Source organism: Marmota marmota, unplaced genomic scaffold (assembly GCF_001458135.2).
Source record: "Marmota marmota marmota unplaced genomic scaffold, marMar, whole genome shotgun sequence".
NCBI lineage: Eukaryota > Metazoa > Chordata > Mammalia > Rodentia > Sciuridae > Marmota > Marmota marmota.
Genome location: NW_026000242.1, coordinates 12,127,755 through 12,143,906, shown reverse-complemented (window position 1 = coordinate 12,143,906; position 16,152 = coordinate 12,127,755). Strand labels below are relative to the sequence as shown.

At 39.0% G+C, this 16,152-nt stretch overlaps 2 protein-coding genes across 5 annotated transcripts in view; both read left to right on the top strand.

The window, feature by feature from the left end:
• The window catches only part of Dixdc1 (DIX domain containing 1), an 81,999-nt gene extending 69,830 nt beyond the window's left edge, over nt 1-12,169 (top strand). For all 4 annotated transcript variants that reach the window (XM_048796020.1, XM_048796021.1, XM_048796022.1 and 1 more), the window contains 3 exons: nt 6,352-6,457; nt 7,400-7,508; nt 8,880-12,169. In XM_048796020.1, coding sequence (XP_048651977.1) covers nt 6,352-6,457; nt 7,400-7,508; nt 8,880-8,960 — 296 coding nt within the window. In that variant the 3' untranslated portion in view covers nt 8,961-12,169. The remainder of the gene's footprint in view (nt 1-6,351; nt 6,458-7,399; nt 7,509-8,879) is intronic.
• A 2,917-nt stretch (nt 12,170-15,086) lies between these two features.
• Dlat (dihydrolipoamide S-acetyltransferase) overlaps nt 15,087-16,152 on the top strand; it is a 39,273-nt gene continuing 38,207 nt past the window's right edge. The window contains exons 1-2 of the mRNA XM_015489889.2: nt 15,087-15,534; nt 15,972-16,073. Of these exons, the coding sequence (XP_015345375.1) occupies nt 15,262-15,534; nt 15,972-16,073 (375 nt within the window). The 5' untranslated portion in view covers nt 15,087-15,261. The remainder of the gene's footprint in view (nt 15,535-15,971; nt 16,074-16,152) is intronic.

Genomic DNA, 16,152 nt, shown 5'->3' with positions numbered 1-16,152 from the left:
TGACAGTGTTCTGGAACTAGATAGTGGGGATTGTTTGCATAACATTGTGGATATACTAAATGCTACTTTGTAATGGTAAAATTATATATTTTATGTTATGTGAATTTTACCTCATTTTTCATTTTTTAAATTTTTTTATTATTATTTTTATTTTGGTGGTGGTGCTGTGTATGCCAAGGGGCCTTGTGTATGCCAAGTAAGCACTCTACCAACTGAGCTATATCCCCAGCCCCTTACCTCATTTTTTAAAAAGCGAGTTAAAAAACCAGGCACAGTGGCACATGCCTATATCCCAGTGATTTAAGAGGCTGAGGCAAGAGGATCATAAGTTCGAAGCCAGCCTCAGAAACTTAGGCCCTAAGCCAACTCCCTCACAAAACAATTTTAAAAAGCCATGTGAGGGGCTGGGATTGTGGCTCAGTGGTAGAACACTCGCCTAGCATGTGCTAGACCCTAGGTTTGATCCTCAGCACCACATAAAAATAAAAAAATAAAGATATTGTGTCCAACTACAACTAAAAAAAAAAGCCATATGATCTGGTTTCTGCCTATCATGTAGAAAGGTGGTAGAACCTTTACTTCTACTTGAACAGCAAGAAAAGTTGGATAATCTAAAATATTGTAATTTCATTGAACTCATTAGAAAGATGAGATCACAGGGAAATCAAGTAGTCTAAAGTAGAAGCATGGGCCTCCAAAGAGAAGTAGGAAGCAAGCCCTGGACTTGTACCAGAGCATGGGAGGAAGATGGGGCCATTATACAAACAGAAAGATGCAATTAAGATCTTTAATGAATTTCAAATAACATTGAAGACTAAGCAGAAAACCTTGGGGGCCACAGATACAAGAGGAGTGTGTCCCAACTTTTAGAGACTTTTCCTGTGGAGCTTTACTGGACACAATATCTTTATTTCATTTTTATGCGGTGCTGAGGATCGAACCCAGTGCCTCATGTGTGCTAGGTGAACGCTCTACCACTGAGCCACAACCCCACCCGCTTTACTGAGTTCTTATGAAAAGGATTGGTTGTAGGGATAGAGTCTAAAGTAAACCTCCTTCAGGGGCTGGGGATGTGGCTCAGTGGTAGAGCACTTGTTTGTATGAAGCCTTGGGTTCGATTTCCAGTACCAAAAAAAAAAAAAAACCATATATAAAAAACAAATTTCCTCCAGTGGTGCAAGCCCAGAGGAAGGGAGCATCTGCCACTGTAGAAGAAGCACAAAAGTCCCATCTGGACCACTCTTTGTGGATCAAAATCCCTCAACCACTAGGAGAGGGCAGCAAAATTGTTTTGTGTCCTCCCTTCCTGTTCCAGGCAAAAGTGAGGATCCATTATTGCTAGGGACAAGGGAAATGGGGGGGGGGGAGAACCCTCTGACAGAGGAGAGGGAAACTATTTTGGGCTCAGATTATTAGAGGTTGCCTACCATTGGGGTAGGAACTGGATCACAGAAAAATCCTACTTTCAAGACTGGGATCAACGCCACAGAGTCCCTTCTCACCCCCCTTAACCAGGAGAGCAAGCTCTGTGTAAAAAGCAACAGCACTCTGCCTCTAAGTGAGGGGCATAAGCATAGAGAAATTGAGTCAGAGGCAAAGGCATACTTGAAAGTCAGTCACTAAGAGTGGGTCAGGAACACTGAAGGAGATTCCTCTAGGAAACAGGTGTCTCCTTAACATGACTCAAGAGGAACTTGAAGATGATGGTGCACTAAGGTAACCTTAACAACCAAAGCCTCAATCCCAGTTCATCTCCTGACTAAATTTTTTTATTAAAAATTCTAATAAAAAAGAAAATAAGCCACTGTTAAGAGCCAAAGCAATCAATACGACCAAACTCAGATATAACAAGAATGTTGGAACTATCAGACAAGGAATTTAAAATAACTATGATTAATATGTTAAATGCTATAATGGAAATGCTAATATTCATATATAGATGAGGAATTTTAGCATTCAGATGGGAATTTTAAGAAGGAATCACATAGAAATGCTAAAAATAAAAATAAAGACAAAGACTGCCTTCAGCAGGTTCTTAAGTAGACTCAACACAGCCAGCTGAAGACTCAGCACACTTGCAGATAGGCGAATGGAAGTTACCCAGTCTTCAACACAAAGACAAAAAGAGCAGGGAAAGGGAAAGAAACAAAACTAGCACATCAATACCTGTGGGAGACAATATCAAATAGACTAAAACATGTATAATTGAATCCCTGAAGGAGAAGAGTGAGAACAGGACAGAGAAATATTTGAAAAACTAATGGCTAAATTAAAAAAAATTAGTAAAAGATATCAAACTACAGATTCAAGAAGCTCAGAACCTTGAGAAGGATGAATAATGACAACAAGGGCTGGGGTTGTGGCTCAGTGGTAGAGTGCTCGCCTAGCACGCTTGAGGCACTGAGTTTGATCCTCAGCAGACATAAATGTAAAATACATTGTGTCCACTTAAAACTAAAAAATAAATATTAAAAAAAATAATAACAAACATTCAAGTTACTGAAAATCAAACATAAAAGAGAGAATCTTGAATGTTGAACGCAAAGAAAAGACCACCAACTCCAATTGAAATCAAATTAAAGCAAACTTGTAATTTCGACTGGCCGGGCAGGGATGAGCTATACTATTGTCATTTGAAAATTGGGGCTGTGGCTGTAGCTCAGTGGTAGAGTTCGTGCTTGGTATATTTAAGACTCTGAGATCAATCCTAAACACCAAAACAAACTAAATAAAACAAACAAAAACAGACTGTGACTAATTAAAAATGTACATTGTAAGTCTAGGAGTAACCATTAATTTTTAAAAATTAAATAGTTTATAGTATCGATAAAAAAGAAATTATATATTCAACCCAGTATCAAAAATAAGAGAATGTGAAATATCTCATTGTTAAAAATATTGCTTTTATATTGAACTGATATATGTATCAAAATTGAAAATCTAAAACACACTGGTATTTGAAGATAATATGGGAATAAAGGTAAAATTCTCAGTCCAAAGGAGGCAAGGAGAGCCAGGTGCAGTGGTACACACCTGTAATCCCAGCAACTTGGGAGTCTGAGGCAAGAGGATCACAAGTTCAAGGCCCTAAACAATTTAGCAAGATCCTGTTTCAAAATAAAAAGTAAAAAAGGCTTAGTGGTTAAGTTCAATCTCTAGTTCAAAATAACCAACCAACCAACCAAACAAACAACAACAAAAAAACCCCTAGAAAACAGAAAAACAAAACAAAAAAAGGAGGCAAGGAGAAAAGGAAGATAAAAGAAAAATGGAACAAAAAACATGAAACAAATATATTACAAGTAAGAAAAAGGTAATTTTTTAAAAATCAGTTTTTATCATATAGCTCTTTATTTATTTTTATGTAGTGCTGAAGATCGAAATGATTGCAATACATCATGCACAAATTGATAGAAAGGAGAAGTAAATAAATCCACAGTTACAATTGGAGACTTTAATATTCCTTTTGCAATAATCAATAGAATTAGTAGACAGGGCTGGGCGCAGTGGTGCATGCCTGTAATCCCAGTGGCTCCTTGGGAGGCTGAGGCAGGAGGATCATGAGTTCCAAGCCAGCCTCAATGAAAGCAAGGTGCTAAGCAACTCAGTAAGACCCTGTCTCTAAATAAAATACAAATAGGGCTGGGGATGTGGCTCAGTGGCCGAGTGCTCCTAAATTCAATCCTTGGTTACCCCCACACCCTGCCCAACAAAAAAGGCCTTTTCTCCAATATGATTGCATGAAGGGTTAGAGCTTCAACATAGGAATTTGGGGTTGAGGACATGGCAACTTTAGCTTGCGTATGTATTTTATTATATGGTACCTTTTTCTTCCTCCACTAGATTTTGAGATCCTTAAGTGTGGGGAATTTTGCTAATTTATTTGTTCATCTCTAATACTTCATACACAATAAACACTCAATAAACATTTTAAATGAATAATTAGATGGAGTCATTCACTTCTGTGCTCATATCATAGATAATGGTATCACTATGCATCTGTCTTCCCAAACTATAAATCTTTTTTTTTAAATTTTAGTTGTAAGTGGACACAATACCTTTATTTTATCTATTTTATTTTTATATGGTGCTGAGGATCGAACCCAGTGCCTCACACATGCTAGGCAAGTGCCATACCACTGAGCTACAACCTGAGCCCCAGGCTATAAATCTTAAGGCTTTTTTTTTTTTTTTAACTTTTTCCTTTAATATTCTATGTTCAATGTATAGTTACTATCAAGACTTTTACCTTCTAAAGGTTTTTCAAATCCATTCCTTCTCTGGCTCCAGGGGTACATCTTACCCTTCCTCATCTTACAATTTGTTTCAGTTGTTTCTTAAAGAGGCTTCTGTCTTCCAGTGTTTACCCATCCAACTCATACTTTGTTGCTAGATTAATCTTTCCAAAGTGCAGTCTAATGTATCACTTCCTTTTAGTATCTTCTCATAGCTTTAAGACTTACATCATTTTGTTGTTGTTGTTTTCTGGTACTAGGTATTGAAACCAGAGGCACTTTACCACTGAACTACATCCCCAGCTCTTTTTATTTTGAGGCAGTCTCACTAAGTTGCTTAGGCCTAGCTTGGTTGCTGAAGCTGACCTCAAATTTGTGATCCTCCTGCCTCAGCCTTCGGAGTCACTGGGATTGTAGGTGTGTTCCATTGCATTCAGCAGGACCTACATCTTTTTTTTTTTAAAGTATTTATTTTTTAGTTATAGGAGGACACTATTTTATTTTTATGTGGTGCTGAGGATCAAACCCAAGGCCTCACGCATGCTAGGCGAGCGTTCTACCTCTGAGCCCCAGCCCCAGCCCAGGACCTACATCTTAAATCTTAGCCCGTCAGAGTCCTTGTGACTGGCTCTGCCTATGCACTACTTCTTGATGCATTTCTTAAATACATGTTCCCATTTCATATCTTTTGCATGTGCATTACCCTCTTTCTGGAGTGCCTTTGCAACATGTCAATCTTATGATTTTTTTTTTTCTTTTGGTGCTGGGGATTTAACCTGGGACCTCATGAATGCTAGGCAAGTGCACTACCATTGAGCTATACCCCCAGTTTTTTATTTTTATTTTGAGACAAGGTCTTATCAAGTTGTGCAGGCTGACTTCGAACTTGCAATACTCTTGCTCCAATCCCTCAAATAGCTGAAATTTCAGGCATGTGCCATGATGCATGTTGTAGTTGATTTTTATATTCTCAAAATCTAATGTGTAGAAGGTACTCAATTAATGTTTAGTGAATGAATGAATCAGTTATATGATTTTATACCAGAAGTAAATATATATTCACAACTGCCATGTTCCAGATGCTGGAAAATCATAGCACGTATGTTATGATAATGGGTAGTTTTTGAAGAAAAACTCCCTCATACTCTTATTTTAAACCCCTTCCCAGAATTGTTGCTGTTGTTTTGATGGGTGTCAGCATCTTAAGGAAGTTAAGAAGTTGTGTGTACATGAAATTGCAGTATAGATTTTAATAAAAGTTTTTGATCCTTATGACAAAAGTTTCTGATTGGTCTTTTCTCCTAGTCTCAATTATAAGTACAATTATAAGTACTCATTAATTAACTGTACTTTTTAAAAAATATTTATTTATTTTTTAGGTGTAGATGGACACAACACAATGCCTTTATTTTTATGTGGTGCTGAGAATCGAATCCGGGTCCCGCCCATGCTAGGGGAGTGCTCTACCGCTGAGCCACAATCCCAGCCCTAATTGTACTTTTTCTGAAGTACCTTTTTAAAGGATAGAGACAAGTTTGGAACCTGAGTTAAAGTCCGCAGGTCCAACACATACAGATTATAGTTAAGAGTTAAAGTAGATCTTGTACTTTTAAAACAAGAATCACAGACCTCTTGGAATCTGAGTTTCTAAACTGCCTTTGCCTCTGTGGTTCTTGTTCCTGTTGTGTGTGTGTGTGTGTGTGTTACGAATCACATGAGTATTCTCTACTACTAACTGGCTGTAGCAGAATTTGCAGGTCCTGCTGTGTATGTCTACACTGACTCAGCTGAACTCTTGCTGGGCTTCTCTGTCTGCTTTTGATCTTTAGCAACAGTGCCTGTCAGATCAGTTGCAGTTCCCCTGCTATAAATACCTGGAATGGTTGAGAAATGATGGTCCTTGTGATAATGATCATGCCTGAAGCACCTCTTTTCCTCATGGTTCTAGTGGTGACTTCCTTTGGATCTTGTCCTATGGACATGGCATTTAGCAAGACTGTGAGAGCTTTGCTGTTACCTCATGCAGCCTCATTCTCCTGAGACATTTTGCGTAACTAAGTGAGGGGTGTTATGGAACAAATTGAATGTCCTAACCACAGAGTCTCTTTGATTGCAGAATTGCCTCACTCACAGAGTTCTCCAGCTGTGAGCAGCACCTGCACAAAAGTGCTCTATTTCACTGACCGGTCACTTACACCCTTCATGGTCAATATACCAAAGAGGTGAGAGGCTGTGATCATCTTTTTCTTTTTCTTTTTGTAAAATAAATAAAAGGAAGGGCAGAACCATTGGTTTCTGCCCAAATGAACAGTTGAAAGGTGTTTAAAAAGCCGCACGTCTATGAAGAAGAGCCCAGGAGATTCAAGTTCCAACTTTGTCACTAACCAGTGGCATTATAAAGGACAAATCATGATCTACTCCTAGGTAGTTATTACAGTACTTCCAATCCTGGTAATAATGCAAGTATGTTCCAGGTTTGGAAACATGTTTTTTAAGTGTTCAAAATTGGTCTGCTGAAAGACAGGGACTGTGTCTGGCTTTTACTCACTGATCTTTGTTACTATTTAATGAGTGCAACTAATCCACATTGAGAATTTATGTTGAAAGCTTTCCAAAAACTCAGTTAATATACTTCCTCCTATGATAATATAGATTTTAAAAATCTGGAGCCAAGTACTGAGAAGTTATGGAATTTTTCCTTCCCAGAGAATCTAGTTATCTGATCTGGGTTGAAAGACAGCTTTCTAAAGCTAGACAGATAAAGATAATGATACCTGATTTAATTCTACCAGCCTAGGGAACTGGAATATTGTAGAAAAGAAGGAAATCAAGAGAGCTTAAGCATGTTTATAGTTATTTCACAAATTTGATTTCAGAGACCTTATGTCTTATTTCCAAAGAAAACCAGAAAAGTGATCTGGCTACTGCTGACGCAGTAAATCTACTTTAAATTCTCAGCTCACTGGATTTTTAATGCTATTTTCATGTCCTAGTGGTGACTGGTTTCCTAACCTCTGCTATTTTAGAGTTATCTTGGTTTCCAGGGGCAGTGACCTCATAAGGTCATGCTGTTTCTGCCTGTTGACTTTGGCATGGGCCTGGTTTAAAGCTAACACCTTATCTTTCCAACCCATTATTTTGTTGATACTCTCCTTTTATTGCAGGTTGGGAGAAGTGACTTTGAAGGATTTTAAAGCAGCTATTGATCGGGATGGGAATCATCGGTATCACTTCAAAGCATTGGATCCTGAGTTTGGCACTGTCAAAGAGGAGGTACAGAATCCATGGGGAATCTGGGTAGTATTACTGGTCATACTAGAACTCCACAACCTCCTGTTTAAGGACTAGTACTCATGAGTACCTAAATTCCCTAATCTGGTCAGAGGAACTTTCTGGCACCTTTGGCCTAATAAAGTCATAGAATGGCCAAGATGATAGCTTCTTCAGTTCTAGAACTTGATCATCTTGACTGAGACTTTGGATAGTATTTTTATTTTGAAAAGGAAAAGGTTTTATTTTGTTAGGGAAAATAAAAACCTCAAGACAATAAAATAAAGACTTTTCTAGCTGTAGCTGCATCTTAGAATTTTTTCCTACATCGAACAAAATAAATAAACAGGCACAAAGACTCAGAACTATATATTATGTGGTGGTGGTTTCTCCTAGTGAGAACAAAGAACTTCTGGATAGCCATCTATGCTGATTTCCAACTCCTTGGGTATTTTTTTTTCTCCTATGCCTCTCTTTATAATCCATTTGCCAAATATAGCCATTTTGGGGGAAGATAATTCTGGGTTCTGCTGTATTATTATTGCAAATACCTTTACTGTGGTTACAGAATGAAAAAGTTGGAAAACCTAATGTTTTGCAAAGGTTCCTCACTTAAATAAATGTTTTAATACCCTGTTTTATTAATTTTGTTAGTGGCTTAGGAAATGAATTGAATAAATGAATGAAAAGAACTGTGTCTCAGAGTTGGTCTTCTTTCCAACCCTTTCTTCACAATGTCCAATACCAAAATTTTTCCCTTTCTCATTTTAAAAATGTGTCTACTGCTGCTTTGTCCTAAGAAGCCCAGAGTAGTCTGTGATTCACAATTCATTAATTCTTATAAATCTCTGAACAAAGCAGCATTAGGGATTTTTTAAAAGCCATTTCATAAACGTGGAACTAAGGCAAAACAAACAAACAAACAAACAAACAAATACAATACCAGTTGCAACATCAGGGACAAAACCAAAGAGAAATAAACACTCAAGCTTCCTTTTACATTTTTTTTTCTTTTGCAGTACTAGGGATTGAACCCCTAGGTGCTCACCACTGAGGTACATCCCCAGCCTGTTTTTATTTATTTATTTTATTGGTACTAGGGATTGAATCCAGAGGCACTTTACCACTGAGCTACATTTCCAGTCTTTTTTATTTTTTGAGACAGAGTCTCACAAAGTTGCTGAGGCTGGCCTCAAATTTTCAGCCCTCCTGCCTCAGCCTCCCAAGTCATTGAGATTAATGTTCTACAATTCCCAGTGTTGCTTCTATACTCTATCCCTAATGTTTGCATTCTTTTATCAGCAGCAGTTGTTTAGTGAAACTACCTACCATACTCTGTATTTTTTTTTCACTGTGGCTTTTTTGTTTACCTAGGTTTTTCATGATGATGATGCCATCCCAGGATGGGAAGGGAAAATTGTAGCCTGGGTGGAAGAAGACCATGGAGAGAATTAATGCCGAGTATTGGAACCTGGTCACTCCTGGCTGCTTCACTCAGGAAAGGGGACTTAAACCAGAGTACATTAAGAAGTTTCTAATTTGTGCTGCCAAAACAGAAGCTTCTCCAAGTATGATGGTTATCTGCTAGACCTGTTTCTGTGCCTGGCATGTCTGGTACTTAAAATCCCTGTCCATATGTGGACCATGGGTTCATCTGGAGTTCCTTGTCCATGGGAAGTGTTTTGTTCACTCTGAGGATAACAAACCGAAGGCCTTAACCAATGGGGATGGATGATCCCGCTCCTGTAGGGGCATGGCTGCTATTATCTGGAACCTAGGAATTGGATGCATTACTCCTGTGTGTTACAGTATTAATTTAATTGGCCTCAATGGTTGCAGCAATGAGAGTCCCAGCATTGTACTCACAGACAAGGCAAAGGTACCAACTTTTCTGCTTCTTTGCAGATACCACAAACCAAGAATAACTCGTGAGGTGGTACCAAAGATGAAAGCCCAGTCTTCAATAATTGTTTGAACTGGACATGGATGGTGCTGAATTTTTGATTGGATGGAAAAAGGGCTGCCCCAAATTGTGCTATTCTATTCTAAAACCATAATTAAGACCTTGGGCTGCCTCTTCTGGTCTTATCTGGTTCTGCATCTTGTCGTTCAGCCCACATAGGGCATATTTCATGTACTGCTAGTTTTCTCTGGGGACTCTTAAACTTTAGAGCCATTTATTTTTCTTCCAACAGATGAACTTTGTTTTTGAAAAGAATAAGGAGTGAAAGGCTCCTTAAAAATCCAGGCGGGTATGGAAAGGTGCTGCTACCCATATCTTCTTGACTTTGTCTCATGACTTTCTTTAACTCATAACATCATCTTTGCAGTTAAGAGGAGACAGACCATTAATTTCAGTGTTTCTTTGTGATTTATGCGTATTGAACATGAATTACTGGTCTGCCCCTCATTTCAAGGCTAGAGTTATTTTCTACTATACATTTAGTCTAGGCTGATCCTCTAGGGCATAATAGAAACCATGGGGCATGGAGCATGAGTTGTAAATGGGAAAGTTGATTCAGGGTGAAGAAACCTAGAATCATTTCGCATATGCAACACTGTCAAGTGTAGAAGCTACAAGTGTTCAATTTTCAGAGTTTATTTAACAACCTGAATTTTCTCATTCATCCACCAGTACCATCAACCACTCAGCCATTATTCATATATATACACACATATACATATGTGTGTATACATATATATATATGTATATATATACATATATATGTATATTAAATACACACACACACACACACACACACACCACACAACTTCCAAAAGCAGTCTGAACCACCAATGTACACTGCCAAATAGAAGAGTAGAACAGATCTCAGTTCTGGGTTCTTGACCTGTGTCCAATTCATCTCCCCTTTTCAGCCACTTGAACAGACTACTCTTGGAACTCTTGAAATAACATCTTGTTTTATATAGATGTGTCTTTTAAAAATAGTTCATGTTTGGAGAATTCTTTTGTACTCATTTGTTTTTTGTCTGAGAACCATGTCTATTTTTATAACTCAAGTGTGAGTTCTATATACTCTCACATTCTGTATACTGTGTCGCATTTTCTAGAGAACCCAGTAGCTTTTATACAGTCTCTTCTTACACCTCTGTGGTTTCAGAACAAACTTAATTTTATTACAATTACACTAATGGCCACTAATTCCTGTCCGATTCTACTTGCTATTTTAGTTATGGAGGTAGTTCTATGTAATCCAGTTTATTACTCTTCTAGCAGGTAGACAGAGTTCAAAAGGCATCAGGTCTTTGTGTAAGTTTACCTGGTCTTCTATTAAAGAATGATTTTTTTCGTCAGAAATAACTGGGAAAGTTTGGGAAAGCCAGCCATAGCAGTAATAATTCATTATGAAAGCAAACAGAAGAAAACAGTATATTTTCAGGTTTTTTTTCCTCCTCCCCCAAGAAGTCTGGAAAAAGTTCTTATGTCACCAGTTTCTCTGTTGCATGAATTTTAGTGTTTTGCTCTATGACAGCATGAGGGTTATCAGGCCAAAAGTTTGTTACTGTATTTACAGTAAATTTATCTTGAATGTCTGTCTCTTAAATCAGTTTTTACTTGTTTTTTTTCAGTGAACAGTCTTACCATTATGTGGATTTTTAACTTTTCAGGAAAATTAAATCAGAAAAATTTCAGTCCTCTACTTTTGTGTTTTATCTCTTTTTTGAAAAGGAGCTATATGGCCTTCATCCCTCCATAAAGAGTGTAATTTGAATTCAGGGGAGAACACAAAAGATAACTTCCCAACCTTTAGCTCATGTACCATGGATAATGACTAAGCATCCTACTGGAGGACATCACTTTCATAACTGTGTGAATTGTTGTGGTAATCATTCTGGTTTCTAAAGTGAGAGGAGCTTCTGAGCAGGTATAGGCATTGATTCATTGTATTTCAATAGACTTCTATTTGGCGGCATTCTAGGGGGCCTTGTGACTTATGTATAGTGTTGTCCTCTAGTGCTACTGGGATAGACCATCCCGCTACTGCTGAAGTTCTCTTTTCATTAGAAAAAGTGAACTAGAATGTTTATAGAGTTCATAATTTCTAAACCATGTTTGGTTAAAAACAAAACTAGTTGAGAGCTCAGTTCTTTAAAAAAAAGTCATTTAAAAACTGAAGACTGGTTCTCTTCTTGGTTCATTCCCTAAATTAGCTGGGATTAGAACACGTCACAATTTGTACCTAAAGAATTTGGTTTAAATACACTTGGTAATGGTAATCCTACTTATGAACTTTTCAGCTCTTTTTGACTGAGATGGTCGTAAGGGAAAATATCTTTATGTTCTACATCCAATCTAAGAGGACTATACTTAAAAGCATTTGTTGATTAAAATTATTTTCATTTTTTTCCATTAAATAAGTATTATGATTGCACACTCCTTCAATTGTCTGAATTTATGTAAGAGGTATAGCTTGCTTAAAATGCATATATATGTAAAATTATATTTTCTTAGAAACATGGACGTTTGCAACCATTGCTTTCAAAGAGATTATTATTGTGTATTCTCCATTTTACAGTGTTTTCATGAAAACTATGTTATACCAGCAGCTTCTGATTATTAATAACCAGTTTTAACTGCCTGTACCAGATTTGTGAATTAAAACACACACACACAGAGAATAAAATGGAGTTTGCAAACAAAATCCCATCAATCATTTTCATTTATTGACTGAGATTAATCATAAAGCCATTACATTTAGTGAAGGCAGATTTCCTCAAGTGTTCTCCCTGGTAGCATGTTTACTCATTATCTGGAGAGTAGAGATGAAGATTACTTTATTGCTACAGATAGTTTACTACTGGTATTTCTAATTAAGCACAAAATTATGATCAGAGGATTATGTAATTTTGCTCTTCTTTTGAAATTATATGTAAATACACAAATACACTTATTTATTTATTTTGGGTGGTACTGAGAATCAAACTAAGGGCCTCACATATGCTGGGCAAGTGCTTTACTACTAAGCAACATCCTCAGACTGTAAAAGTAAAAATAAAAGCCTCAGAGAGACAAAAGAAGTCTCTAATTTGCAAATACAAACACTAAGGAAAGATTCAGAGATTTCTTTTTTGGTGCTGAGAAATGAACCCAGAACACTATATGCTATTCCACTAAACTACACCCCTCCAGCCAAAAATGTGTATTTACTTATCATTTTCAGATGAAGTCTCACTGTCTTACCTGGGCTAGTTTCCACCTCTTGGTGGGCTCAAGTGTGAATCTTGTGAATGGCAGACTACAGGTCAGCACCAAGACCCAGGCAGAAACATGTAGTTAAAAGAACTAGAATTTCCAAATCAATCTGAAAGCTTCAAAATTTAAGTAGGCTCTATTTAGCACTGCAGTTTAAATGTGTGATAAATCTAAACCTTTAGCCTTGAGTGTTTTTGTTTGGCTTTTTTTTGGGGGGGGAGGAGGGTAACTTATGATTGAACCCAGGTGTGCTTAACCATGAGTCATATCTCCAGCCCTTTTTATTTTTTATTTTGAGGTAGGGTCTCAGTAAGTTGCTTAGGGCCTCACTAAATTGCTGAGCTGGCCTCAAACTTGCAATCCTGCCTCAGCCTTTTGAGTTATAGGGATTAGAGGCATGGGCCACCCCACCATGCTTGGCCTGAGTACATACTTTTAACTATTAATTGGCTATCCCATCATTATGTTACTGTTAAATATGTTCAAAACAATTCAAAATATTTCAGTACTAACATCTCTTTCCATCTACCTACTTTGTATCAGTGATATTTCCATTTAGGACTTTTTGAGTCTTTTAGTTTTCAATTTTCTTTTTATCCAATCTGTTTAGGCAACTCCAGGCTGTTCTTTTAGGACTTGAAAACAAAATTCCATTAATCAAATTCCTAATTCTAGGATCAACTTGCTACCCCTGGACTATTTAAGCTGTGCTCTCTTACAATTTAGCTATACCGAAATGTAAAGTACATTCAAAATGCAAACTATTGTTGAAAAATGCAAAACAAGGTTTATGCAAGCCTACTCAAGTGAACAGTAAAACTGCAGATCACCTTATACTTTATAAAAAAGGCTTAGAACCAACCTTTAAAATGCAGTGGAAGTAGCAAGATATTTTAGTCAATTAAAAATAGTTTCAGCATTTTTATAACCACTTATTAAGTTACAGTATAAGCCATTTCATCAATTAATCTTCCATTGCTTCTTCCAATTGTTACTCATAAGTAAAAATTTTACAAAATTACTACTCAATTTTAATTATTTCAAACATGCATTTTCATTTAATCTGGAAATTTTATTTCTCAGTTATGATGTCTACATAAAATTGTTGGGCAGTTGTGCCTGCTTAAACATTCCTAATTTAAGTAGGTACGAAATAGTCTCACGAGGCTTTCTTTGTTATTATTCCAAATTAATTATCAGGGAAGTTGAATGCTTTCAGACATTGATTTCCCCCCAATTTCTTCTTGTGTTCTTGGCGTTCCCTGACCATGTGTACAATGGGGACTTCCTCCCAATGTCATCTTCAGCTTAGAAATAATGAGCTGTTTTCTAATTATGAAATAACTGTACAATAGAGGTGTACCTAACAAATTGTGTACATAAGTCTTCGTTCATTAATTCAAAAATGCATTTAGCACCCACTATTTACCAGGTACTATATATACTATAACTCTGAAGATGGCGAAGAACAGTACAAAGATTCCTGCCTCCACTGGGATAATTTGGTTTTGACATGAAATACACTCATGAGCCACATAACGGTGTTTGGTTAATCTACCAAATATACGATGGCGAGCCTTTAAGATTATATCGCCTAGTGACATTGTAGCCACCTTTGTTTAAATGCACTCTGTTCACACAACCACAAAATAGACTAACAATAAATTTCTCATGATTGCACCTTAAAGGAAGGCTTTTTGGCTATTTAAAGGAATTCTGTGGTGATTAGGAGGTAACACAAATCTGTTTTGCAAACTTGTTAAAATCTTCATACAGGAAGTAGGTTTAATCCTACTAGAGTACATTTGACTGTGGGAATGTGCCTTCCGCCTGGCTGCCCTTCACACCACCTGGCTGGAAAACCTGGTACTGCCGTGTCCGGAGGGGCTACAAACCTGAAATTAAATCTTTGTAACCTAGTACAGCCCGCACAGGGCGAGGCCCCAAGCCGGGTCACTTTGGGCCTTGCAGAAAGGGCACATCTCCCGAACCCTTGGACAGCCCCGCAGGCGGTTCCTGGCACCTTATTCCCGTGAAGCGACACTCCAAGCCGCTGCCCCCTGATCTAAGGCTCCCATCGATCGCCCGGCCACTCTTCGGGCGCGTACCCAGCTCCTCGTCAAAACAAGGCCACCCCCCTCCCCCAAGCATCTCCCACAACGCCGCTATTAGCCAGGCTCTCTCCGCCTTTTCTTTCTATCTTCTGGGATGCCTCTCTTAGAACTCCGTCACCTTCCTCCCTTCTCCCATTCTTTGGCCTTCCAAACTGGGCGCCTGCGGCAGCTTCGCTGAAACACGCCTATTCGGGTGGGTCCTAAGTAGCCGCCTCACCCGCCTAGAGCCTCCCAGACCAGGTCCCGGCGGAGGAAGAGCGTTGGTGGGGCGCACTACTGGACTGCGGAGGGGCGGCGTGAATTCTCCGAACCGGTTTTACGACAACGTGCGGCTGCGCAGAGTGGCTGACGGCAAAGCCGCGCTGCTCTAGGAGAGGTCACTCCGGAGACCGTATAGGTTTTGGGGCGTGGGGGGATCAGTGGCATTATGTGGCGCGTCTGTGCGCGACGGGCCCAGAATGCAGCCCCAAGGACTGGACTCGGAGCTCGATGGACGGCCTCGCGGGAGGGATCTGCAGCTCAGTGTGTGAGCCGGCGGTCTGGCCCCGCTCGTTGCAACAGCACAACCACAAGGTATGGCGGGGTCCGGGCATTGGGCGGCTGGAGCCCCAACTCTGGCGCCACTCCGCGGAACCGCTTACTGTTGCAACTTCTGGGCTCGTCTAGCCGCCGCAGTTATAGTCTCCCCCCGCATCAGAAGGTAAGCTATCAACCTGGGACCCGGTTGCCCTTCAGGGCACTCTTCTTGGCCTTGGGAACCTCCAGAGGCCCCAGTGATCTTCCAACTCCTCCCCAGTATCTGTCATCGCGCCTTGTCCAATACCTAGCTTTGCTGCAGCTCTTGAACGCCCTTCTTAAGGTCTGTTCCATTCAAAGGAGAGTTCCAAGCCTGGGGCTGTGTGTTAAACATCTGCTGAGGTTAGGGCTTTGTCAGACCCACTAGACTGTGGAGGAGGAAGCCTGCCACTGGAAATAATAAACTTCTGGTAGGCAAGAACTCCCTTTCTATCTCCAGGACCCAGTGTGTAATGGGACTCAGTAAACTTTTTGCATGAAATTGAATTGAGTGAAACCTTAAAGGAGACTGAGAATTAAGCAGCTCTTGTTGATTTAATGCTTTTCCTTTTTCTCTTCCAGGTTCCGTTGCCTTCTCTTTCCCCCACAATGCAAGCAGGCACAATTGCCCGTTGGGAGAAAAAAGAAGGAGAAAAAATCAATGAGGGCGATCTAATTGCAGAAGTAAGTTTTAAAATATGGAGATGAGTTCGAAGGGGCTGGATATGCTGAACAGCTTTGTAGCTTTGTGGATGCATAATAT